The following is a 24620-nucleotide window of genomic DNA, read 5'->3' as shown; positions in this document are numbered from 1 at the left end:
TCCGGAGCCTCCTGGCAACTTCCGGAGGTTCCGGAAGTTCGGAACCGGCTGCGGGACGGCCTCGGGGTTGGCGGGCGCCGCTTCGGAACGGCTTCCGGAAACTCCGGAATGGCTTCGGGGATCTCCGGAAGGGAGGGAGGCGGGGTGGGGGGCTCGGGGGTCCCCGGAAGGGGCGGTTCGGGACCCCTCAGCACTTTCTGGAAAGACTCGGGTAACCCCGAGGTGCTTCGGCTTCTTCCGGAAGGAGATCGACTCGTTCCGGCGCCTCGACCCCGCTTCGGTGCTTTCCGGAACCCTTCGGGTTCTTCCGCAAAAAGGCGGAGCGAGGCGCTCCGAAAACCACCGATCTTTGTCCCTCGGGTCTTTCCGGATAATTTCGGCTCTTTCCGGCAGCCACTTCGTGTCTCCCCGGATCTCTTTCCCGCGCTCGGTTCTTCCCGGCTCCCACCAGCCAATCCTGCGCCGGGGGCGGGGCTTGAGCCCCTTTCTCCCAATGGCTGCCGCCATGTTCCTCATGGGCGCCGCCATGTTCCTCGTGGGCGCCGCCATCTTTCCCGGGCCCGGGGGGTGCACTGGGACCAGTTTCCCCTCCCAGTCCCTCCCCTCTCAGCGCTGCCAGCCCCAGCTCCACCCCCACAGCTCCCAGCTCAGCTCGGGGGTGAGGGGGGACATGGATGGAAGAAGGGAAAATGGAGGGGGGGCACAGAGGTCAATCCAGCCCTGAAATGAGGGAGAATCCAGGAAATCCAGCCCCAAATGAGGGAGAATCCAGGAAATCCAGCCCCAAATGAGGGAGTATCCAGAAAATCCAGCCCCAAATGAGGGAGAATCCAGGAAATCCAGCCCCAAATGAGAGAGAATCCAGGAAATCCAGCCCCAAATGAGGGAGAATCCAGAAAATCCAGCCCCAAATGAGGGAGAATCCAGGAAATCCAGCCCCAAATGAGGGAGAATCCAGGAAATCCAGGTCAAATCCAAGCACAGAAATGAAGGAGAATCCAGGAGGCCAAACCAGGGCTGTATTTTTCTGAGTGACCCCAGGATAAGAGGGGGACAGGAACGTCCCCATGGCCTGGGAGGCTCTGGGGGAAACTGGAACCGTGGAGGGGGGGGGGAACCAGGACCCCAGTGGGGAAACTGGGGTCCTGACAGGGGGTTTCAACCCCCCCAGGAAAGGGAGATCAGGACCCTGGGAACATCTCCAGGGCATCCTCGGGATCCAGCAGGAGCCTGGAGAACTTCTGGTCCCCGAAGACGGCGCTGAGGCGGCTCTCGAGGAATCGCTGCAGCTCCAGGATGGATTGCACATCCGCCTTGTCCTGGGGAGGAGAGAGGGGGGGTGGAAAAAAAAAAAAAAAAAAAAAAAAAAAAAAAACAACCCAGGGGATTGCAGAGGGGGCTGGGGGGGGTCCCCGGGGGCTGAGGCTCTCGGGGTGGGGAGGGGTCCCCAGACCTCGGTGAGGCGGTGGAACTGGCGCAGCAGCTGCCACCCATCGCGGGCAAACTCCTGCGGGCTGCGGTAGTGGGGGCTCAGCTTCTCCTGCAGCCGCGCCCGCATCAGCGTCAGGTCGATGGCGTCGCGGCCGTCCTGGGGGAGCAGGGGCGGGGTCAGGGCTGGGACGGGGTCCCCCTGCATCCCAAAAACCCGGAGGGGTTGGAGCCCTCCGGGTTTTCAAGCAGGAAACAAAGGCCGAGACCCGAGGCCTGGGAAACGGGTTCTGAACGTGGGTGATGGGAGTTAAAATCACGGGGGGGTGGTGAATTGGAAGGGTGTGGTTGCACAGAGTGAAGGGGTTTAAGTCTGAGGGTTTTATAATATAAAATAGGGAAGATTTTAGGCCTCATCTTCCTTCTCCATGGGTTTCAGGTAACAGATTCTGATTGGTCAGTCAGTGTCACACTAAGAGTGTGGGAAGTTAGTTATTGAGTTAAAAGTGTAAATAATGTAAATAATGTAAATAATGTAAGTGCTAAGGAAGTTATTGAGTTAAAATCAGTAATATTATAATAATATAATAATATATAATAATATAATAATAGAGTATAATAATATAATAATATAATATTATATAGTGTAATAATATATTAATATAATATAATAATATTATAATGTAATATAACAAAATATAATAATATAATTATAATTAAATACTAATATAATATGATAATATATTATAATAAATACTATAAAAAATATTATAATAAGTGTTAATCCTCTTTTGTACCATTTAACTCCAGGAGACCTGGTAGCAGCTAAATCTTTCTCCATTTTCCTCACCTCTAGCAGGCAGCTGCAAGTGCTGCTGAACGTTCTGTACTTTCTGATAAACTTTAATATAAACCAAGCCCAAACACGAAAAAAACCCGTTCCCATCGTGTTTTGTTAATCCTAGCTCGGAGTAAAAGCAAAAAAAAACCCCTAAAAGCACTAATTAATTAAGCGTTAATTAGAAGTGCCACCGTTAGGGGCCCGCACGCGGCGGGGCTCACCGGGGAGCTGGAGAGGCGCTGCAGGGGCCGGCAGGGCTCGTGGCACAGCAGCTCCAGCAGCACGAACTCGCACCTCTGTGGGGTTGGGATGGGGTTGGGATTGGTCCCTGGGATTGTCCCTCTGGGATTGTCCCCATGGGATTGTCCCCATTGGGATTGTCCCCATGGGATTGTCCCATTGGATTGTCCCCCCTGGGATTGTCCCCCCGGGATTGTCCCATTGGAATTGTCCCCTTGGATTGTCCCCATGGGATTGTCCCCCCCAGAACTGTCCCCCTGGGATTGTCCCCTTGGATTGTCCCATTGGATTGTCCCCATGGGATTGTCCCCCCTGGGATTGTCCCCCCTGGGATTGTCCCATTGGAATTGTCCCATTGGATTGTCCCCATGGGATTGTCCCCCCCAGAACTGTCCCCCTGGGATTGTCCCCTTGGATTGTCCCATTGGATTGTCCCCCTGGGATTGTCCCCCTGGGATTGTCCCCCCTGGGATTGTCCCCCCGGGATTGTCCCATTGGGATTGTCCCCCTGGGATTGTCTCCCTGGAATTGTCCCCTTGGGACTGTCCCATTGGGATTGTCCCCTTGGATTGTCCCATTGGGATTGTCCCCCCTGGGATTGTCCCCCCTGGGATTGTCCCATTGGGATTGTGCCCCTTGGATTGTCCCCCCTGGGATTGTCCCATTGGGATTGTCCCCCCTGGGATTGTCCCCCTGGGATTGTCCCTCTGGGATTGTCCCATTGGAATTGTCCCCCTGGGATTGTCCCATTGGATTGTCCCCATGGGATTGTCCCCCCGGGATTGTCCTCCTGGGATTGTCCCCATGGGATTGTCCCCCCTGGGATTGTCCCATTGGGATTGTCCCCCCGGGATTGTCCCCATGGGATTGTCCCCCTGGAATTGTCCCCCTGGAATTGTCCCCCTGGGATTGCCCCCCTGGGATTGTCCCCCTGGGATTGTCCCCTTGGGACTGTCCCCCTGGGATTGTGCCCCTGGGATTGTCCCCTTGGGATTGCCCCCCTGGGATTGTCCTCCTGGGATTGTCCCCCTTGGGACTGTCCCCCTGGGATTGTCCCATTGGGATTGTGCCCCTGGAATTGTCCCCCTGGAATTGTCCCCCCGGGATTGTCCCCCTGGGATTGTCCCCCCGGGATTGTCCCATTGGGATTGTCCCCTTGGATTGTCCCATTGGGATTGTCCCCCCTGGGATTGTCCCCCCTGGGATTGTCCCATTGGATTGTCCCCCCTTGGATTGTCCCATTGGGATTGTGCCCCTTGGATTGTCCCCCCTGGGATTGTCCCATTGGGATTGTCCCCCCTGGGATTGTCCCCCTGGGATTGTCCCTCTGGGATTGTCCCATTGGATTGTCCCCATGGGATTGTCCCCCCGGGATTGTCCTCCTGGGATTGTCCCCATGGGATTGTCCCCATGGGATTGTCCCCCCTGGGATTGTCCCATTGGGATTGTCCCCCCGGGATTGTCCCCATGGGATTGTCCTCCTGGGATTGTCCCCTGGGATTGTCCCCATGGGATTGTCCTCCTGGGATTGTCCCCCTGGGATTGTCCCATTGGGATTGTCCCCCCGGGATTGTCCCCATGGGATTGTCCTCCTGGGATTGTCCCCCTGGGATTGTCCCCATGGGATTGTCCCCTGGGATTGTCCCCCTGGGATTGTCCTCCTGGGATTGTCCCCCTGGGATTGTCCCCTGGGATTGCCCCCCTGGGATTGTCCCCCTGGGATTGTCCCCCTGGAATTGTCCCCCTGGAATTGCCCCCCTCTCACCTGCTGGTCCTGGGGGCTCAGTTTGAGGGGGGGGCCCTGATCCCCGTCCGGGCTGGGAGGGGGCAGCTCCTGGCACAGCAAACACGTCCACTCGGGGCTGTGGGATTGGGAATGGGATCCCATGGGATTGGGAATGGGATCCCATGGGATTGGGAATGGGATCCCGTGGGATTGGGAATGAGATTGGGAATGGGATCCCGTGGGACTGGGAATGGGATCCCGTGGGATTGGGAATGAGATTGGGACTGGGATTGGGAATGGGATCCCGTGGGATTGGGAATGGGATCCCATGGGATCAGCACCTGGAGACCCCCATGGGTCTGGGATTGAGGGGAGGGGCTGCTGGGGGTGGGGAGGGGGGAATCCCACGAGGTTTGGGGTCGGTGGGGGATTCCCCGAGGGATCAGAGACAGGAGATCCCAGGATCCAAGAGGTCCCAGCAGATCCCAGGGAGGTGACACAGGGCAGTGGATCCCAAATCCCAGGGGGTGACACAGGACAGTGGATCCCAGGACATTGGGGGACTCAGGGAGGTGACACAGGGCAGTGGATCCTGGCAGATCCCAGTGGGGGTTGTGGATCCCGGTGGATCCCAGTGGGTTTTGTGGATCCCAATGGGCCCCAGTGGATCCCAGTGGGTTTTGTGGATCCTGGTGGATCCCAGTGGATCCCAATGGTTTTGGTGGATCCCAGTGGGTCCCAGTGGGTTTTGTGGATCCTAGTGGATCCCAGTGGGGGTTGTGGATCCTGGTGGATCCCAGTGGGGGGTGTGGATCCCAGAGAATCCTGGTGGATCCTGGTGGATCCCAGCAGGGTTGGTGGATCCCAGTAGATCCCAGTGGGTCCCGGTGGATCCCAGTGGGGTTGGTGGATCCCAGTAGATCCCAGTGGGTCCCAGTGGGTCCTGGTGGATCCCAGTGGGGTTGGTGGATCCCAGTAGATCCCAGTGGGTCCCAGTGGGTCCCGGTGGATCCCAGTAGATCCCGGTAGATCCCAGTGGGTCCCGGTGGATCCCAGTAGATCCCGGTAGATCCCAGTGGGTCCTGGTGGATCCCAGTGGGTCCCAGTGGGTCCCGGTGGATCCCAGTGGGGTTGGTGGATCCCAGTAGATCCCAGTGGATCCCAGTGGGGTTGGTGGATCCCAGTAGATCCCAGTGGGTCCTGGTGGATCCCAGTGGGTCCCGTACCTGGGCACGTCCTGCAGGGCGGGCAGGTGGCAGTGCAGGTGGAAGCAGCGCTGGCAGCGGTCACACATCACCACGGCCCCGGCCTGGCCGCACACGCGGCAGCACGAGACCCCCGGGACCCCCGGCGGGACCCCCGGGAGCCCCCCCGGGGCCAGCGGGACCCCCGGGCCGGGGGAGGAGCCCGGGGCAGGGCCCGGCTCCCCCGGGGCAGGCGGCAGCAGCCCCACGGGCTTGGTGTCCCCGGTGTCCCCAATGGGAGACTCCTGCTGCTCCTCCTGGGTGAGGGAGACAGGGACAGGGACAGGGGACATGGTCAGGGACATGGTCAGGGACAGGGGACACGGTCAGGGACAGGGGACAGGGCAGGGACAGGGGACATGGTCAGGGACAGGGGACAAGGATAGGGGACATGGTCAGGGACATGGTCAGAGACAGGGGACAGGGACAGGGAACATGGTCAGGGACAGGGGACATGGTCAGGGACAGGGGACACGGTCAGGGACAGAGGACAGGGTCAGGGACAGGGGACATGGTCAGGGACAGGGGACAGGGCACGGACAGGGGACAGGGACAGGGGACATAGGACAGGGCAGGGTGAGAGAGCGGGGACAGAGGACACCGTCAGGGAACAGGGACAGGGTGAGAGAGTGGGGACAAGGGACACGGTCAGGGTAAGGTGACATAGACACAGTCAGGGTGAGGGAACAGGGGACAAGGGACAAGAGACAGGGACAGGAACATGGTCAGGGACAGGGGACAGGGACAGGGGACAGGGTCAGGGAGGGGGGACCCTCACCTTGACAAGGGAAGAGAACATGGAGCGCTCACCTGGATGGGGAGGGACACAGGGGACACTCACCTTGACAGGGCGGGGACACAGGGGACGCTCACCTTGACAGGGAGGGGACAGGGGGAACACAGGGGACACTCACCTTGACAGGGCGGGGACACAGGGGACGCTCACCTTGACAGGGAGGGGACAGGGGGACACTCACCTTGACAGGGAGGGGACACAGGGGACACTCACCTTGACAGGGAGGGGACAGGGGGACACTCACCTTGACAGGGAGGGGACACAGGGGACACTCACCTTGACAGGGAGGGGACACAGGGGACACAGGGGACACTCACCTCGACAGGGAGGGGACACAGGGGACACAGGGGACACTCACCTTGACAGGGAGGGGACAGGGGGACACAGGGGACACTCACCTTGACAGGGAGGGCTCCGTGTGGCTGCGCCATCCCTGCAGTCGCTGCAGTCGCTGCTGTCCCTGCTGGCCCCACTGTCCCTGCTGGCCCCACTGTCCCTGCTGGCCCCACTGTCACTGCTGTCCCCGCTGTCCCCGCTGTCCCCGCTGTCCCCTGCTCGATGACGATGACGCTGAACTCCTCGGCCGAGGGCCCCGGGAAGATTCGGAACACGGGCGGCTGGGCCGGGTCCAGCTCCAGGTCCAGCTCCAGGCGCTCCAGGCTCACCCGAGGCACCTTGGGCAGCCGGGGACTGTCCTGGGCCCCGGGGGGACCCCTCCTGGGGGGACACAGGGGACACTGGGGGACACCCAAAGCTCCCGGGGACAGGGACTGGGAGCTCGGGGGGCTGGGAGTGCCCGGGCACTTGGGGACAAGGGGACAGTGACAAGGCTGGGGAGTGTTGGGGACAAGGGGACAGTGTGACAAGGCTCAGGGGTGTTGGGGAGAGGGGACAAAGGACAGTGACAAGGCCTGGAAGTGTTGGGGACAAGGGACAGTGACAAGGCCTGGAAGTGTTGGGGACAGTGTGACAAGGCTCAGGGGTGTTGGGGACAAGGGGACAAAGGACAGAAGGGTCCCAGGGCTCCATCTTCCCCTCCCCCATGCCCTAATTACCTCTTAATGAGCAGCTTCTTAACGAACTTCTCCTCCTTGGGGGAACTCCTGGGTTTCCTCCTGGATAACGGGGGGGGGGGGGGGGGGGGGGTCAGGGCAGGCAGGGGGGGCTCTGGGGAGCCCCAAAATGTCACCCTGGTGACAAGGAGGTGATAAGGGACAGGGAGGGTGACAAAGGACAGGGGGTCCAAGAAGGTGACAAGGGATAGGGGGGTAACAAAGGACAGGGGTGACACAGGACAGGGGGGTGACAAAGGACAGGGGTGACAAGAGACAGGGGTGACAAGAGACGGGGGGGTGACACGGGACAGGGGGTCCAAGGGGGTGACAAGGGATAGGGGTGACAAGGGACAGGGAGAGTGACAAGGGGACAGGGGGGTGACAAGGGACAGGGGGGTGACAAAGGACAGGGGTGACAAGGGACAGGAGAGAGCAGGACACAGGGTAACAAAAGGGGGAGGGTGACAGGGGACAGGGAGGGTGACAGGGGACAGGGGGGTGACAAGGGACAGGGAGGGTGACAAGGGACAGGGGGGTGACAAGGGACAGGAGAGAGCAGGACACAGGGTAACAAAGGGGGGAGGGTGACAGGGGACAGGGAGGGTGACAGGGGACAGGGAGGGTGACAAGGGACAGGGAGGGTGACAAGGGACAGGCCCCCCATCCCTCACTCACCTCCTCACGGCAGTGACACCGTTCTCGGGGGAGCTGGTGGCTGGTGACAAACACATCAGCGGCTGTCCCTGTGTCCCCTCCCGTGTCCCCTCCCGTGTCCCCTCCCGTGTCCCCTCCCGTGTCCCCTCCCGTGTCCCCTCACTCACCCAGCTCGGGGCTCGCCGGGGCCTGCGGCTCCAGGTGGGGGGGGGACAGCTGGGGGGGACAGCCCGGGCTGGGGGGCGCCCAGGGGGGCTCCTGCTCCTGCACCAGCAGCTCGGGGGTCACCTGTCCCCCACTGACCACCAGGGCCTGGGGGGGACCCTGCAGGACAGCGGGGGGGGGGACGTCACCAGGGGGGTCCTGGGGACATCACTGGGGGGGGTTTGGGGACATCACTGGGGGGGGGTCCTGGGGACATCACTGGGGGGTCCTGGGGACGTCACTGGGGGGGGGGGTCCTGGGGACGTCACTGGGGGGTCCTGGGGACATCACTGGGGGGGGTCCGGGGGGGGTGGGGACCCCAGAAATGTCCCCCAAAGTACCTGGGAGGGGGGTGGGGACCCCAGGAATGTCCCCCCCCCCCAGGAATGTCCCCCCAGGAATGTCACCCCCAGGAATGTCACCCCCAGGAATGTCCCCCCAGGAATGTCACCCCCCCAGGGATGTCCCCCCCAGGAATGTCACCCCCCCAGGGATGTCCCCCCCAGGAATGTCACCCCCCCCAGGAATGTCCCCCCAGGAATGTCCCCCCAGGAATGTCCCCCCAGGAATGTCACCCCAGGAATGTCACCCCCAGGAATGTCCCCCCCCCAGCAATGTCACCCCCAGGGATGTCCCCCCAGGAATGTCCCCCCCAGCAATGTCCCCCCAGCAATGTCCCCCCAGGAATGTCCCCCCCCAGGAATGTCCCCCCAGGAATGTCCCCCCCCAGGAATGTCCCCCCAGCAATGTCCCCCCAGGAATGTCCCCCCCCAGGAATGTCCCCCCAGGGATGTCCCCCCCAGGAATGTCCCCCCCCCAGGAATGTCCCCCCCAGGAATGTCCCCCCAGGGACGTCCCCCCAGGAATGTCCCCCCAGGAATGTCCCCACAGTACCTGGCTGGCGGGGGAGGGGTCCTGGGCGCCGGCCGTGGGGTGGCTCAGCAAGGGCGGGGGGCTCAGCGAGGGGGGGAGGGGATGCTCCGAAATGATGGTGCCTGAGGGGGGAGGGGAGGGGAGGGGAGGGGTGTCACGGTGGCTCTGGGGTCCCCTGACACCCCCTGTGCCTTGTCACCCCCTCCCTGGGACATCCTGTCCCTTGTCACCGCCATCCTCACCCCTCCTGTCCCTTGTCACCCCCGTGTCCTGATCCCTGCTGTCCCTTGTCACACAATGCCCCCATCCCCATTGTCCCCAGTGTCCCCTGTGTCCTCCCATTGTCCCCACTGTCCCCTGTGCCCCAGTGTCCCCTCACTGTCCCCTCAGTGTCCCCTCAGTGTCCCTGAGTGTCCCCTGTGCCCCAGTGTCCCCTGAGTGTCCCCTGTGCCCCAGTGTCCCCTCAGTGTCCCCCAGTGTCCCCAGTGTCCCCTCAGTGTCCCCAGTGTCCCCCAGTGTCCCCTCAGTGTCCCCAGTGTCCCCCAGTGTCCCCCAGTGTCCCCAGTGTCCCCCAGTGTCCCCCAGTGTCCCCCAGTGTCCCCCAGTGTCCCCAGTGTCCCCCAGTGTCCCCCAGTGTCCCCAGTGTCCCCAGTGTCCCCCAGTGTCCCCAGTGTCCCCTCACCGAAGCTCTCGGCACTCTTGGTCCAGGCCTGCAGGTCCCACTGGAATTTCAGGTCCCCCTGGGGCTCCAGGGGCTCCACGGTGACACGGAGAGCCCGGAGCAGCTGGGAGTGGATCTGGGACAGCGGGGACAGAGGGGACAGAGGGGACAGAGGGGACAGAGGGCACAGAGGGACGTGGGGACACTGCCCGGGACAGGTTGGGGACAGCAGCGCTTGGGGACACTGCCCGGGACAGGGGGTGGCACAGCGTGGGGACAGGGCAGAGCGCCTCAGGGACGTTGTGACAGCACAGGGACACCCAGGGGACGTGAGGGGGGACAGGATGTGGCACTCTGGTGTCGTCTCCCAGGGGACCTGGCATGGACAGCCCCCGGCTCCAGCACCAGGGGACACCAGGGCAGTGACACCAGGGGACACGTGGGGACAAACCATCCCTTGGGGACTGTCCTGTGACCCCCTGAACCCCAAAACAGGGGACACAGGGGACAAGTGAGCCCAGGTGAGACAAGGCACAGCCCAAGGGTGGCTTCACTCCGAGAGTGCAGAGTCCCGGTGACAGGGGGACATAACTGTCCCCAAGTGTCCCCAGGTGTCCCTGAGTGTCACCTCCGGGGGTCCTGGCCCGAGGTGCTGCTCTGGGGGGCTCTGAGGAGAATCTGGGGGGGCCCAGGGGGGTCTGAGGGGGGTTTGGCTGCTCAGCACAGCCTGGGGACGGCTCCACTCTGAGAGTGCAGAGTCCCGGTGACAGGGGGACACAGGCGTCCCCAAGTGTCCCCAGCTGTCCCCAAGTGCCACCTCTGGGGGTCCTGGCTTGAGGAGCTGCTCTGGGGGGCTCTGAGGAGAATCTGGGGGGGTTTGGGGGTTCAACCCTTCAGCAGCAGCTCAGCACGGCCTGGGGACGGCTCCACTCTGAGAGCGCAGAGTCCCGGTGACAGCGGGACAAAAGTGTCCCCAGCTGTCCCCAAGTGCCACTCCCTCCCTGCCCGAGGAGCCGTTCAGGGGTCCCTGGGGGTATTTTGGGGGGTCCAGGCCCTCACCAGCCTCCTGGAGAGCAGCAGGGCGGTGCCGTGGGGGCTGTCGAGGGCCCGGGCTGCGAAGCGCAGGACGTGCTCCTGCTGCCGCTTGCGCCCGGCTCAGCGCGCGGTGCTGCCGCTCCAGGCGCTCCTGACGGCCCTCGGTCACCCTCTGAGGGGACAAACGGGGACACCTGTGTCACCTGGTGTCACACACGGGCACACCTGTGTCACCCGGTGTCACACTCGGGGACACCTGTGTCACCTGGTGTCACACACGGGGACACCTGTGTCACACGGTGCCACTGCCACGCCCGGCTCAGGGCGCGGTGCTGCCGCTCCCGGCGCTCCTGACGGCCCTCGGTCACCCTCTGAGGGGACAGATGGGGACAAACGGGGATAGATGGGGACAGCAGTGTCACACAAGGGACAGCAATGTCACACAAGGGACGGAAGTGTCACACAGGGGACACACAGAGGACAGCAATGTCACACAGGGGACACAGGGACAGCAATATCACACAGGGAACTCACAGGGGACAGCGATGTGACACAGGGGACAGCAATGTCACACAGGGGACACACATGGGACACAGGGGACACCAGGGGACAGCAATGTCACACAGAGGACAGCAATGTCACACAGGGGACACACAGGGGACAGCAATGTCACACAGGGGACAGCAGTGTCACACAGGTGACAGCAATGTCACACAAGGGACACACAGGGGACAACAATGTCACACGGTGCCACACATGGAACACTGCTGTCACCCGCTGCGGGGACAGGGGACAACAATGTCACACAAGGGACAACAATGTCACATGGTGCCACACACGGGGACAGCACTGCCACCTGCTGCCACCCCAGTGCCACACACGGGGACAGCGTGGTGCCACCATGGCACAGATGGGGACATCGCTGCCACCCCAGAGCCACACATGGGGGACAGCACTGCCACCTGCTGCCACTGCGGCACACACGGGGACACTGCTGCCACCCGGTGTCACACAGAGGGGACATTGCTGCCACCCAGTGTCACACACAGGGACAGCGCTGCCACCCGGTGTCACACACAGGGACATTGCTGCGACCCGGCGCCACACAGGGGACACTGCTGTCACTCGATGCCACCGTACCACCCCCAGTGCCACCCTCAGTGCCACCCCCGGTGCCAGCCCGTGCTCACCTGTGCCACCTGTGCTCACCTGTGCCCCCCGTGCTCACCTGTGCCCACCTGTGCTCACCTGTGCCCCCCGTGCTCACCTGTGCCCACCTGTGCCCCCCTGTGCCACCCGTGCCCCCCGTGCTCACCTGTGCCCCCCTGTGCCCCCCGTGCTCACCTGTGCCCACCCGTGCTCACCTGTGCCCCCCGTGCTCACCTGTGCCCCCCGTGCCCCCCCGTGCCCCCCGTGCTCACCTGTGCGTCGCTGACCAGCACCTTGCCGCGCTTGTTGAGCTCCTTCATGATCTGCAGCACGGCCATCTTCACCTCCACCTGCACGCGCTTCTGCACGTCCGTCACCTGCCGGATGCTGCCGCACACGGGGGGTCAGGGGACACCGGGGGGGGTCAGGGGACACCGAGGGGGTCAGGGGACACCGGGGGGGGTCAGGGGACACCGAGGGGACACGGGGGGACACGGGGGGACACCCACAAGGCGCGCAGGTCGCGGGTGGAGCGCTGCAGCGCGGCGTGTTTGTCACCCAGGCGCTGCAGCAGCGCGGCCAGCACAGAGCGCTGCCGGCGCACCGCGTCCTCCAGGGGCTGAGAGCTGCGCGGGAAACGGGAAAAACGGGGAAAAACGGGGGAAAACGGGAGAGAAACGGGGAAAAACGGGAGAGAAACGGGGGAGAAACGGGGGAGAAACGGGAGAGAAACGGGAGAGAAACGGGGAAAAACGGAGAGAAACGGGGAAAAACGGGGGGAAACGGGGGAAAATGGGAGAGAATGGGAGAGAAACGGGGAAAAACGGGAGAGAAACGGGAGAGAAAGGGGGGAGAAACGGGGGAAAACGGGAGAGAAAGGGGGGAAAATGGGAGAGAATGGGAGAGAAACGGGGGAAAACGGGAGAGAAACGGGGGAAAATGGGGGAAAATGGGGGAAAATGGGGAGAGAAACGGGGAGAGAAATGGGGGAAATGGGGAGAGAAATGGGGAAAATGGGGAAAGAAATGGGGAAAATGGGGAAAAATGGGGGGAAATGGGGGGAAATGGGGAAAAGAGGGGGAGAGATGGGGGAAAATGGGGAAAAATGGGGGAAAAGGGGGAGAAATGGGGAGAGAAATGGGGAAAAATGGGGAGAAATGGGGGGAGAGAGATGGGGAAAAAGGGGGGGAAATGGGGGAGAAACGGGGGGACAGATGGGGGAGAAATGGGGGAAAACGAGGGGGGAAAAGAGGGGCAGAAATTGAGGGAGGAATGGGGAAAAGGGGGAAAAACATGAGAGAAATGGGGAAAAGGGGGAAAAATGGGGGGAGAAATGGGAGAGAAATGGGGAAAACGGGGGGAATGGGGAAAAGGGGAGGAAAAGGGGAGGAAAAGGGGGAAAGAATGGGGGAAATGGGGAGAGAACGGGGGAAACAGGAAAATAGGGAGGAATGGGAGGGAAATGGGGAGGAATGGGGAGAGAATGAAGAGAAATGGGGAAAAACAGGAGAAAAGGGGGGAAGGGAGAGGAAAAGGAAAAAAGGGGGGAGCAGGAAAAGAGGTGGGAAAAGGGGGAGGAAAGAGAGGAGAGGGACAGGAATGGGAAGACAAAATGGGGAGAAAATGAGGGAGAAAAGAAAGAAGGAAAAGCAGGGACAGGAAAAAAAAGGAAAAGAGGGAAAAGGAAAAAGGGGGGGAAGGAAAAAAGGGGAAAGGAAAAAAGGGGAAAGGAAAAAAGGGGAAAGGAAAAAAGGGGAAAGGAAAAAAGGGGAAAGGAAAAAAGCGGAAAGGAGGAAGAAAAAGGGAGGAAAAAAGGGGAGTGAAAAGCAGAATTAATCTTATTACCTCATAAACCATTAATAAGCTAATCAATCCTCATTAGGCATCAATTATCTAATTGACTTGGTTAGTGGATTAAGGGTTTTAGGTTAATGAGATGCCCCACAAAACAGATTCTGTCATTTAATCCCTAATTATGTTAATTCAATTAGATCTCACCTAACAAAATCACTTTTGGCATCATTAGTGACCGAATGAACTAATTAATAAGGTAAGTCAGCTAATTAAATGTCTACTCAGCTAAATAATTAAATTATTTATTGATTCCCCCAGAAGTTTGACCAATAAAAAAACAACAAAACCACGAACAAAACTCAACTAAGATTGATTAGAAAACAAATTAATTTAAACAATCAATAACATCATTAATGGATCAATCATTAATCACCTCCCTCCAGTTCCAGCCACTCAAACCCCCCCTTAATTAATCCTCAGATTTCCCCACCTTCAGCACCCGCCCGTAACGAGCTTTGCTCATAAACCCAATCATTAATTAACGAGATTAATTAACCTAATTAACTCAAATCAATTAATTACAGCCCCCTCCAGGGGTGCTGGGCAGGTGCATTTCCACTCCCCAAACCCATTCGGGTTCGTTCAGGATCTCCCTGCCCGCGGCGCTTTGGGGCGGGTGGGTTGTTCATTAATTAACTGATTAATGAACTAATGAATTAATTAATGAGCGGTGCCGAGCGCTGATGGGGCACTCACGGGTGGTGCCGGTGGCTGCCCAGGTGACAGGCCCGGCAGGTGAGGCTGTCACAGGTGCTGCAGAAGAGCGAGAGCGGCTCCGCGGGGTGAGCCGGGCACGGCCCCGGGACACGGCCCGGCCCCGGACACGGCCCCGGAGACACTGCGGGAACGACGGGAAAAACGGGAATGACGGGAATGACAGCACCGGGAATGACGGGAAAAACGGGAATGACAGCAACGGGAATGACGGGGAAAAACGGGAATGTCAGGAGCGGGAAAAACGGGAAAAACGGGAATGTCAGCACCGGGAATGACGGAATGTCAGCAATGGGAATGACGGGGAAAAACGGGAATGTCAGGAGCGGGAAAAACGGGAAAAAACGGGAATGTCAGGACCGGGAATGACAGGGAAAAACGGGAATGTCAGCACCGGGAATGACCGGAATGTCAGCACCGGGAAAAACGGGAATGGCAGCAATGGGAATGACGGGAACGTCAGCACCGGGAACGACAGGAAAAAAGGGAATGTTAGCAACAGGAAAAGAACAGGAATGTTAACAACAGGAACAGAAACAGCGGGAATGGAAATAACGGAAACAAAAAGGGAAAAGAACGGGAACGTTAATAATGGGAACAGAAACAGCGGGAATGGAAACAGTGGGAACGGAAAGGGAAAAGAACGGGAATGTTAACAACAGGAACGGACAATGGGAAAACAATGGGAACGTTAGCAATGGGAATTACAGGAAAAGAACGGGAATGTCAGCACTGGGAATGGATAATGGGAAAACAATGGGGATTGTCAGCAATGGGAATAATGGGGGAAAGAACGGGAACAGAAATAACAGGAAAGGAAATAACGGGAATGTCAACAACGGGAATGGAAATAACAGGAATGTTAATAGCAGGAACAGAAATAACAACAAAAGAGCAGGAATGTTAATAATGGGAATGGAAACAACGGGAACGGAACAGGAAAAGAATGGGAACATTAACAATGGGAATGTCGAGAACAGGAACAGAAATAACGGGAATGGAAATGATGAGAACAGAAATAATGGGAACAGAACAGGAATGTGGGAACCTAAATAGCAGGAAAATAGCAGGAAAATAAATAATGGGAAAAGAATGGGAACATAAGGAAGGGGGGAAATGGGAAGATAAATAACAGGAAAAGAACGGGAACGTGGAACATAACAGGAAAATGGGAAAGAACACGGGAAAATAAGGAGAATGTAACAGGAACACAACAGGAAAATGGGAACGGGGAAATGACAGGAAAATAACGGGAAAATAACAAGAAAATGGGGATGGGGATGGGAAAATGGCTAAAATGGGAACAGGAAAATGGGAACAGGAAAATGGGAACAGGAATGAGAATGGGGTGGGAATGGGAATGGTGACAGGGTGATGGCACAAGGAGTGGGGCTGGGATGGGCACCACAATGGAACTGGGACAGGACCAGGAATGACACTGGGAACAGAACTGGGACAGGACCAGGAATGGCACTGGGAACAGAACTGGGACAGGACCAGGAATGACACTGGGAACAGAACTGGGACAGGACCAGGAATGGCACTGGGATGGCACTGGGACAGGACCAGGAATGACACTGGGGAATGGAACTGGAACAGAACCAGGAATGGCACTGGGAATGGAACTGGAACAGAACCAGGAATGGCACTGGGATGGCACTGGGACAGGACCAGGAATGACACTGGGAACAGAACTGGGGACAGGACCAGGAATGACACTGGGAACAAAACTGGGACAGGACCAGGAATGACACTGGGGATGGCACTGGGACAGGACCAGGAATGACACTGGGAATGGAACTGGAACAGAACTAGGAATGGCACTGGGAATGGAACTGAACAGAACCAGGAATGGCACTGGGATGGCACTGGGAACAGAACTGGGACAGGACCTGGAATGGTGCTGAGATGGCACCGGGAATGGTGCTGGAACAGAACTGGGACAGGACTGGGAATGGCACCAGGATAAGACAGGGAATGGCACCTGGAATGGCACCAGAATGGCACTGGGATGGCACTGAGAGAACACGAGAATGGCACTGGGATGGCACCAGAGATGACACCAGGAATGACACTGGGACAGATCCGGTGACAGGAAGTGACAGGGGGGTGACAGGGGGTGACAGGAGGTAACAGGGGGTGACAGGAGGTGACAGGGGGGTGACAGGGGGGTGACAGGGGGTGACAGGGGGTGACAGGAGGTGACAGGGGGCGACAGGGACTCACCCAAGGCCTGCACGCTGTGGTCCCGGGTGTACCTGACCCTCTGGTGGGCCTCCACGCAGGTGTCACACAGCGGCTCCGCGCACTCCAGGCAGAAGCTGGTGGCTGCTGCGTTGTCCTCACAGTTGGTGCAGGTCTGGGGACAAGGGACACGCTGGGGGCACCTCTCTCACCTCCCCCAATCAGTGCTAATTAGCACTAATGAGGCAGTACCTGCCCGCTGCCCTGGCCCAGGGCTGTGCCAGCCCCACCGTCCTGCAGGAAGAAGTTCTCCATGATGTCACCGAGGGGACACTGCTGGTGGCACACGGGGCACTCGAACACTGTGGGGGACAGAGAGGGGACAAAGTCACCCCATGTGGCCGTGGGAAGGGGTTTTAACCCTTTAAGTGCCATGGAAATAAGATGCATAACTACACGGTTGTTTTTTATGATAGAGAGACAAGTTTATTCAGAAACACACTTGGTTTTATAGCAGGACTGCAACTCCAAGAACAGAAAAAACATGATTGGTTCAGAGAGAAGACACCCCATTGCCAGGGCCTGGTCACACACCACAACAGGGGTTCTATCTTTGTTATTAATTCCCTTTTATTTTGACTAAATTATCACCCTGGGAGAAATTCTCCCTGGCCTTGAGCTGGACCAGCTTATCGGCTGGGAACAGAGCTGAGAAGCTCCAGCCTGGAATATTTTTCAGGCTGTAATTTTCTTACTTTCTCAATATGTGTCCCTACAACCCCACACCCTCCTTTGTCACCTCCATTTGTCACCTCCATTTGTCACCAAGTGCTGGCTCTTTAGTGGGGTGGGGGGCTGGGACCTCCAAAATGGGAGCCCCAGGGCCACCACGGCCACTGATGTCATCCCAGGTCCCTGGAGCCCCCAAAACTCCCAGTAATTCCTGCAGCAACCCAGTAACTCCCAGTGATCCCAGTAAACCCAAGCGCCCTCCCAGTGCTCCTTGAGCTCCCAGTAACCCTCGGTGTCCTCCGCAATCCAGTGATCCCAGTAACCCCAAAAATCCCACTGGCACCAGTGATCCCAGTAACCTCAAAAATCCCACTGGCACCAGTGATCCCAGTAACCTCAAAAATCCCACTGGCACCAGTGATCCCAGTAAACCCACGTGCCTCCCCAAAGCTCTCTGAGCTCCCGGTACCTCCCAGCGCTCCCATCTCCCACCTCCCCCTCACCGTGCCCGTCGCTGCCGGCGGCTCCCGGCGTGGCCCCGAGGCAGTCCCGGCACACGGAGTGCAGGCAGGGCAGCAAGCGCGGCTCCCGCTGGGGGGCTCAGGCGCTCCCGGCAGGCTCCGCACAGCTCCAGCAGCTCCAGCGGCTCCGGCGGCTCCGCTCCCTTCGCCCCGAGGCCGTTCCCGACCGCCATGGCCAGCGGTACCGACATGGCTGCCGCGACCCCCCTCAGCTCCCACACTGCTTCCTCCTCCCGCCCCCCCGGCCAGCAGCCAATCAGCGCCCTCTCAGCGAGATTGACAGCGCAGATAACCAATGGGAGGGCGGAAGGCGGGGACTAGCGGAGACTAACAGCATGCGAGAAAGAAGGGGCGGAGACACCACCGGCGCGTGAACCGACCAATCAGCGCGTACGGCGGCCGGAGCTGAACCAATCAGCGGCCGAATTGCCCTGGGGAAGGCGGGGCCTCTTGACCAATCAGCATGGGGGCTGCGCGGGGGGCGGGGTCGAGGCTTTGATCGACAGCTGTATAAACCAATGGATGCAGAATTGGGGAGGGAATGGGAGTGCTGGGGGTTACTGGGATCACTGGGAATTACTGGGATCACTGCAGGTCACTGGGAGCTCAGGGAGCACTGGGGAGGCACAGGGGGTTACTGGGGTCACTGGGAGCACTGTAGGGGGACGGGATGTGCTGGGTGACAGAACTGGGAACACTAAGAAGGGACTGGGAGAGCTGCAGGGTTGAACTGGGAGCACTGGGGGTACGGCAAGGCGGTCACTGGGGACACTGGGAGTTACTGGAGGGCACGGAGGGTTACTGAGAATGCTGGGAGGACACTGGTGGCTACTGGGGGCATTACTGGGAGGGCCCTGGGCAGCACTGGGACCAACGAGTGAGGGGCCCTCGGCGCTGGTGGCCCTGGGGCAATGTCCCCAGTGTCCCCCCTCAGTGTCCCCATGTCCCCTGGGGTTCTGGGGGGTCCCGTGTGGATCACAGGGGGGTTTGTGACAGAGCCATGACACAGCCTGTGGCTGCTGTCGCCCCCTGTCTGGTGGCCATGGGGACACGGCCTGGCCACTGGCACCCATGGCTGCTGGAAGTGACCCGGGGAGGACGTGGCCAATGGCCATAGAGAGGAGTTTGGCCCCTTCATGTGGCCGAGAACTGCCACGGCCCTTCCTGGTGAAGAAAATGGCGGGAAACGTGAGGGGAAAAAAGAGCGGGAAACGTGAGGGGAGAAAATGGCGACAACATGAGGGGGGAAAATGGCGGGAAACGTGAGGGGGGAAAATGGCGACAAACATGAGGGGGGAAAATGGCGGGAAATGTGAGGGGAGAAAATGGCGGCAAACGTGAGGGGGAGAAAATGGGAAACGAGACACAAAATGGTAGGAAAGGACAGGGAAGAATCAGTGGGAAATGTGAGTGGAAAAGAAAGAATGAAAGATGTGAGACAAAGGAAGGTGTTAAACTTGAGGGGAGAAAATGGTGGCAAAAGTGAAAAAGGAAATAGGTGGAAACGTGAGAGGAAAAAGGGCGGGACAGGTAAGGGGGGGAAAAGGCTGGAAATGTGAGGGGGAAAAGTGGGAAATGACAGGAAAAGAGCAGGAAACGTGAGGGGGGGAAAAAAGAGCATGAGGGAAGAGTTGGTGGGAAACGTGAGGGGAGAAAAGGCAGGAAATGGGAGGCAAAAAAGGACAGTAAACCTGAGCGAAAAGGATGGGAAATGAGAGGAAGGAAAGGTAAGAAATGGAAGGGGAGAAAAGGTGGGAAATGTGAGGGGAGAAAAGGGCAGGAAACGGGAGGAAAATGGGTGTGAAAGATAACGGGGGGAACATGCAGGCAACATGAGGCCAAAAACGCTGGGGAACGTGAAGGGAACAGAAGGGAAGTGTGAGAGGAAAAGGGTGAGAAATGTGGAAAAAAAGGGGAAAATGGCGAGACAAATGAGCAAGCTCTTGTGCTGTTGCTTTGGGTAATTCCCTGTTTGCCCACTCCCCTCAGAGAGTCCAAATTCGCCCAAATTCCCCCTCAGGAATTTGGGGGATCCTGCTCAGATGTGTATTTGTGTTTATTTTGGAATTTCAGACCCTCCTCTCCAAATTATGAGATTTCCCCCCAAGTCCAAGGGCTCCCAAATATCACCTCCAAATTGTAACTCCCCTCAAAAAAAATTAGAACCCCCCCAAACTCATGTAATCCCCCAAAATCTGAACTCAATTTTTACAATTTCTGCAAATTCTGAGTCCTGAAATCTTGAGCCCCCCCCAAAAAAAAATTAGACCCCAACACTGAGTCCCCTGGAACTTCCCAAAATCTGAACCCCATTCTCAAAATCTCTCCAAATTTTGAATCCTGGTATCTGACAAACCCCTCCCAAAAATGGGACCCCCCCCCCCCCATTATGGGACCCTCAGCCCTGATCCTCCAAAATCTAAACCCCCCCCTCCCCAAAAATAAGACCCCCCCCCATTTTGGGACCCTCAACCATAATCGCCCAAAATCTAAACTCCCCCCCTCCCCAAAAATGAGGAACCCCCTCCCCATTTTGGGACCCTCAAACCTGATCCCCCAAATCTGACCCACCCCCCCAAAATTGGGTGACACCCCCCCACCACCCCAAATTTCCTTTTTTTCCCCCCAAAAAAACTCTCGGAGCCTCGGGAACGATAAAAAGGTCTCGGCAACACCCACGACACGCCCGTCACGATACACCGTAGAAAATGGGGGGGGGGGTACCGGGGGGGGACCCCTCAAACCCCCCCCCAAACCCCCCCAAAAACCCCTCGGGGGGGGAGGAAAGGGGGGGGCAGGTCAGGGAGGGGTCCCAATATATATAATAATAATTATAATAATAATTAAAAAAAAAAAAAAATACCCCGAAATGAACAAAAAAAAAAAGGGGGAGGGGGGGAAGGGAAGAGAGGAGACCCTCCCCAAATTTAGGGGGGGGGGGGATGGGGTGGGGGGAGGGGTAAATAATCCCTGGGGGGGGGCAAATAAACCCCCCCTCGGTGGGGGAGGGGTTGTTTGTTGGACACCTGGGGGGGGGGAATTCGACCCCACCCAAGGGGGGGTTTAAATTTGGGGAGGGGGGGGATAAATGCCCCGGGGGGGGGGGGGAGGGGGGGGAGGGGAATTGCCCCGGGGGGGGGCAAATGCGACCCCCGGGGGGGCAAATACAATATGATACATAGAGACTTTGACCATATACACTATTTACAGCCCCCCCCCCCAAAAACCTTGGGGTGAGGGGGGGGGATAAAGGGGGTCCCCCCATCCCCCAAAACTTGGGGGGGACCCCAAAATCCCGAGTGAGGGGGGGAGGGGTGGTTTCCCCCTCCCTTTTAACCCCTCCCCCCCCCCAAATTTATCCGTGTGGGGGGGGGGGAAACTTGGCAATAAATAGCTCGGTGGGGGAGGGGGAGGGGGGTGGTGATGATTTTGGGGACCCCCCCCCCCTCCCCCCCCCCAGTTTGAACCCTCCCTCCCCAGAATTTATGTACAGGTTCCCCTCGGGGGGGGGGGGAGGGAGGGGTGGTCCCGGACAGGGGCAAAAAGGGGGGGGGGGGACAGGGGTGGAAAATGTTGGGGGGACCCCCCCCCTGACCCCCCCCAATTGAGGGGGGACACAGATTTTGGGGACCCCCCCCCCCCCAGGCGGAAAAAAGGGGGGCGCTAATAGACATTTATACATATATATAAATAGGGGGGGGCTCCGCCGGGGGGGCATTTTTGGGGGGCTCCTTTTTGGGGGGAGGACCCCCCCTTTTAGGGTGGGGGATGGGATGGGGAACACCCCTTTTTTTGTTTTTGTTTTTTTTTTTCTTTTTTGGGGTGGGGTCCTGGTGCCTCTGGCAACGATCAAAGCCCCCCCACCCCCAAAAAAAAAAAAAAGGGAGGGGGGGGACACGCCCAGACCCTGTTGGGGAGATTTTGGGGGGATCCCTAATTGGACACCCCCAATTTTGAGGAGGGGGGGGGTCCCCAAATGTTTGTGGGTCGCCATTTTTGGGTGAGGGGGGGGGTCGCTGTCCTCACGGGGGAGGGGAGGGGGGGGGGTCCCCAACTTTGTCAGGATTTGGGGGCGGGGGTTTCCCCCAGAGCTGTCCTCGTTTTTAGGGTGTCCCTGTGCTTTGGGGGTGTCCCCCATTTTTGGGGGGTGTCCCCCGACTCAGCAGCTTCTGTTCCTGCAGGGGGGATTTGTCCCACTTCCCCCCGTGTTTTGGGGTGTCCCCCCCGTGTTTTGGGGTGCCCTGGGGGGGGGGGGGGTGTGTCCCCAATCCTGTGAGCTCCATCCCCATCACCATTGCCGTCCCCCCCCTCCCCATTTTGAGCTGGTCCCCACAACTTTTAGGACTTTTTTTCTGGGGCCGTGGTCCCCCCCCTATTTTGGGGGTGGTCCCCCCCTATTTTGGGGGTGGTCCCCCCATATTATTTTGGGGTTTTCCCCCTCCCCGCATTGGTGTCCCCAAGCCAGGAGGTTCCATCCTTGTCCCGGGGGTGTTTCCCCAATCCCAGGGGTGTCCCCCCCATTCCGGGGGGTGTCACCCCGATTTTTTTGGGGTGGTGTCCCCATATTTTGGGGTGGTCTCCCCATATTTTGGGGTGGTGTCCCCATATTTTGGGGTGGTCTCCCCATATTTTGGGGTGGTCTCCCCATATTTTGGGGTGGTGTCCCCATATTTTGGGTTTACCCCCCTACACTGAGGAGCTCCATCCCCGTCCCCACACCGGGAGGTTCCATCCCTGTCCCGGGGGTGTCCCCCCCAATTCCGGGGGCGGTCCCCTGATTTTTTGGGGGTGGTCCCCCCCTATTTTGGGGTTCTCAGTGATCCCTCCCCACATTGATGTCCCCAGACCGGAAAGTTCCCATCCTTTTCTCGGGGGCGTTCCCCAATTCCGGGCGGAGTTCTCCCGGATTTCTTCGGGGGATTCCTCCGGATTTTCTTTCAGGAATTCTCCCGGAGTTTTTTTTTTGGGGGGTTTCTCCCGGATTTTTTCGGGGGGTCCCCCAGGTGTTTTCCGGGGGTGTTTTCAGGCGCACTTGGCCCGTGCCTGGGCCAGCAGGTCGCTGAAGGAGTCGAAGAGGCGCTCGAGCCAGGGCTGGTTGCGCATGCAGCGCTGCACCACCTCCTCCTGGCCCAGGTCCTCGGCACGGCCCTCGATGGCCGTGGTCTGTGGGGACAGCGCAGCGTCAGCGCCGGCGACACCGGGGCTACGGGGGCTAATGGGGCTACCGGGGCTACCGGGGGTATTGGGGACACCGGGGCTAACGGGGCTACTGGGGCTACTGGGGCTATCGGGGCCACCGGGGGTATTGGGGACACCGGGGCTAACGGGGCTACCGGGGCCATCGGGGGTATTGGGGACACCGGGGCTAACGGGGCTACTGGGGCCACCGGGGGTATTGGGGACACCGGGGCTAACGGGGCTACTGGGGCTACGGGGGCTAATGGGGCTACCGAGGCCACCAGGGCCACCGGGGCCACCAGGGCCAGCGGGGCTATTGGGGCCACCGGGGCTAATGGGGACACCGGGGACACCGGGACTAATGGGGCTATTGGGGCTACCGGGGCCACCAGGGCCACCGGGGCTATTGGGGACACCGGGGCTAATGGGGACACCGGGGCCACCGGGGCTAATGGGGCTATCGGGGCTATTGGGGCTATCAGGGCTATCAGGGCCACCGGGGCTATTGGGGCTAATGGGGCTATGGGGCTAATGGGGCTACCGGGGCTATTGGGGCTATTGGGGCCACCGGGGCCACCGGGGGTATTGGGGCCACCGGGGCTATTGGGGGCCATTGGGGCTAATGGGGCTACCGGGGCTATTTGGGCTATTGGGGCCATCAGGGCCACCGGAGGTATTGGGGCTACCGGGGCCACCGGGGCTATTGGGGACACCGGGGCTATTGGGGACACCGGGGCTATTGGGGACACCGGGGCCACCGGGGCTATCGGGGCTAACGGGATCACCGGGGCCATCGGGGCCACCGGGGCTACTGAGCGGGGGGGATGGGCAGAGGGGTGGGGGAGGGGCAGTGGAGTCGCCATTGTGGCTACTAGGATGGAGGGTGGGGAATGGACATCGTGGCTACTGGGAGGGGGGACGGGCAACAGGGTGGCCACTGTGGCTACCGGGAGGGGGGATGGGCAGCGGGGTGGCCACTGTGGCTACCGGGATGGGGAGTGGGGTGAGGAATGGACACCGTGGCTACTGGGATGGGGGACGGGCAGCGGGGTGGGGGAGGGGCAGCGGAGTGGCTATTGTGGCTACTAGGATTGGGGATGGGAAGTGGGGTGGGGAATGGCCACTGTGGCTACTGGGAGGAGGGACGGGCACTGGGGTGGCCACTGTGGCTACCAGGAGCGGGGACGGGCAGTGGGGTGGGGGATGGCCACCGTGGCTACCAGGATGGGGGATAGGCAGTGCGGTGGCCACTGTGGCTACTGGTACGGGGGATGGGCAGCAGGAGGGGGAATGGAGACCGTGGCTAAGGGGATGGGGGATGGGCAGTGGGGTGGCCACTGTGGCTACCAGGAGGGGGGGGATGGGCACTGGGGTGGCCACTGTGGCTACTGGGATGGGGGATGGGCAGCGGAGTGGCCACTGGGGCAGGGAAAGGTGAGCAGGATGGAGGGGAGGGGCAGTGGTGGCCACCATGACAACCACGGTCATTGTCACGGAGTGACCACCAGCACGGCCACCGTGAGGGGGAGGA

The 24620-nt window shown here is 59.5% G+C and overlaps 3 protein-coding genes across 3 annotated transcripts in view; 1 reads left to right on the top strand and 2 right to left on the bottom strand.

The window, feature by feature from the left end:
* Positions 1-999: 999 nt before the first annotated feature.
* On the bottom strand, positions 1000-18122 carry LOC106864094 (transcription intermediary factor 1-beta). The gene is given in 20 exon segments (XM_088154812.1): positions 1000-1319; positions 1454-1588; positions 2491-2565; positions 4275-4371; positions 5462-5736; positions 6674-6992; positions 7331-7390; positions 8006-8045; positions 8152-8308; positions 9083-9183; positions 9744-9858; positions 10782-10865; positions 10867-10929; positions 12179-12293; positions 12416-12532; positions 14457-14598; positions 16701-16833; positions 16911-17020; positions 17894-17990; positions 17992-18122. Coding segments are annotated over 20 exon segments (2484 nt in total). The 5' UTR covers positions 18103-18122; the 3' UTR covers positions 1000-1181.
* A 3417-nt stretch (positions 18123-21539) lies between these two features.
* On the bottom strand, positions 21540-23076 carry LOC106864093 (proline-rich protein 12; the record flags this gene model as incomplete). The annotated part of the gene is given in 1 exon segment (XM_088154829.1): positions 21540-23076. A coding segment is annotated over 1 exon segment (143 nt), but the record flags the coding sequence as incomplete, so codon positions are not given.
* Positions 23077-24313: 1237 nt separating this feature from the next.
* The window catches only part of LOC148220685 (transcription intermediary factor 1-beta-like), an 8323-nt gene continuing 8016 nt past the window's right edge, over positions 24314-24620 (top strand). The window contains exon 1 of the mRNA XM_088154845.1: positions 24314-24351. Coding sequence (XP_088010971.1) covers positions 24314-24351 — 38 coding nt within the window. The remainder of the gene's footprint in view (positions 24352-24620) is intronic.

This window comes from Sturnus vulgaris, chromosome 32 (genome assembly GCF_052056855.1).
Source record: "Sturnus vulgaris isolate bStuVul1 chromosome 32, bStuVul1.hap1, whole genome shotgun sequence".
Classification (NCBI taxonomy): domain Eukaryota; kingdom Metazoa; phylum Chordata; class Aves; order Passeriformes; family Sturnidae; genus Sturnus; species Sturnus vulgaris.
This window is presented reverse-complemented; position numbering and strand designations above follow the sequence as displayed.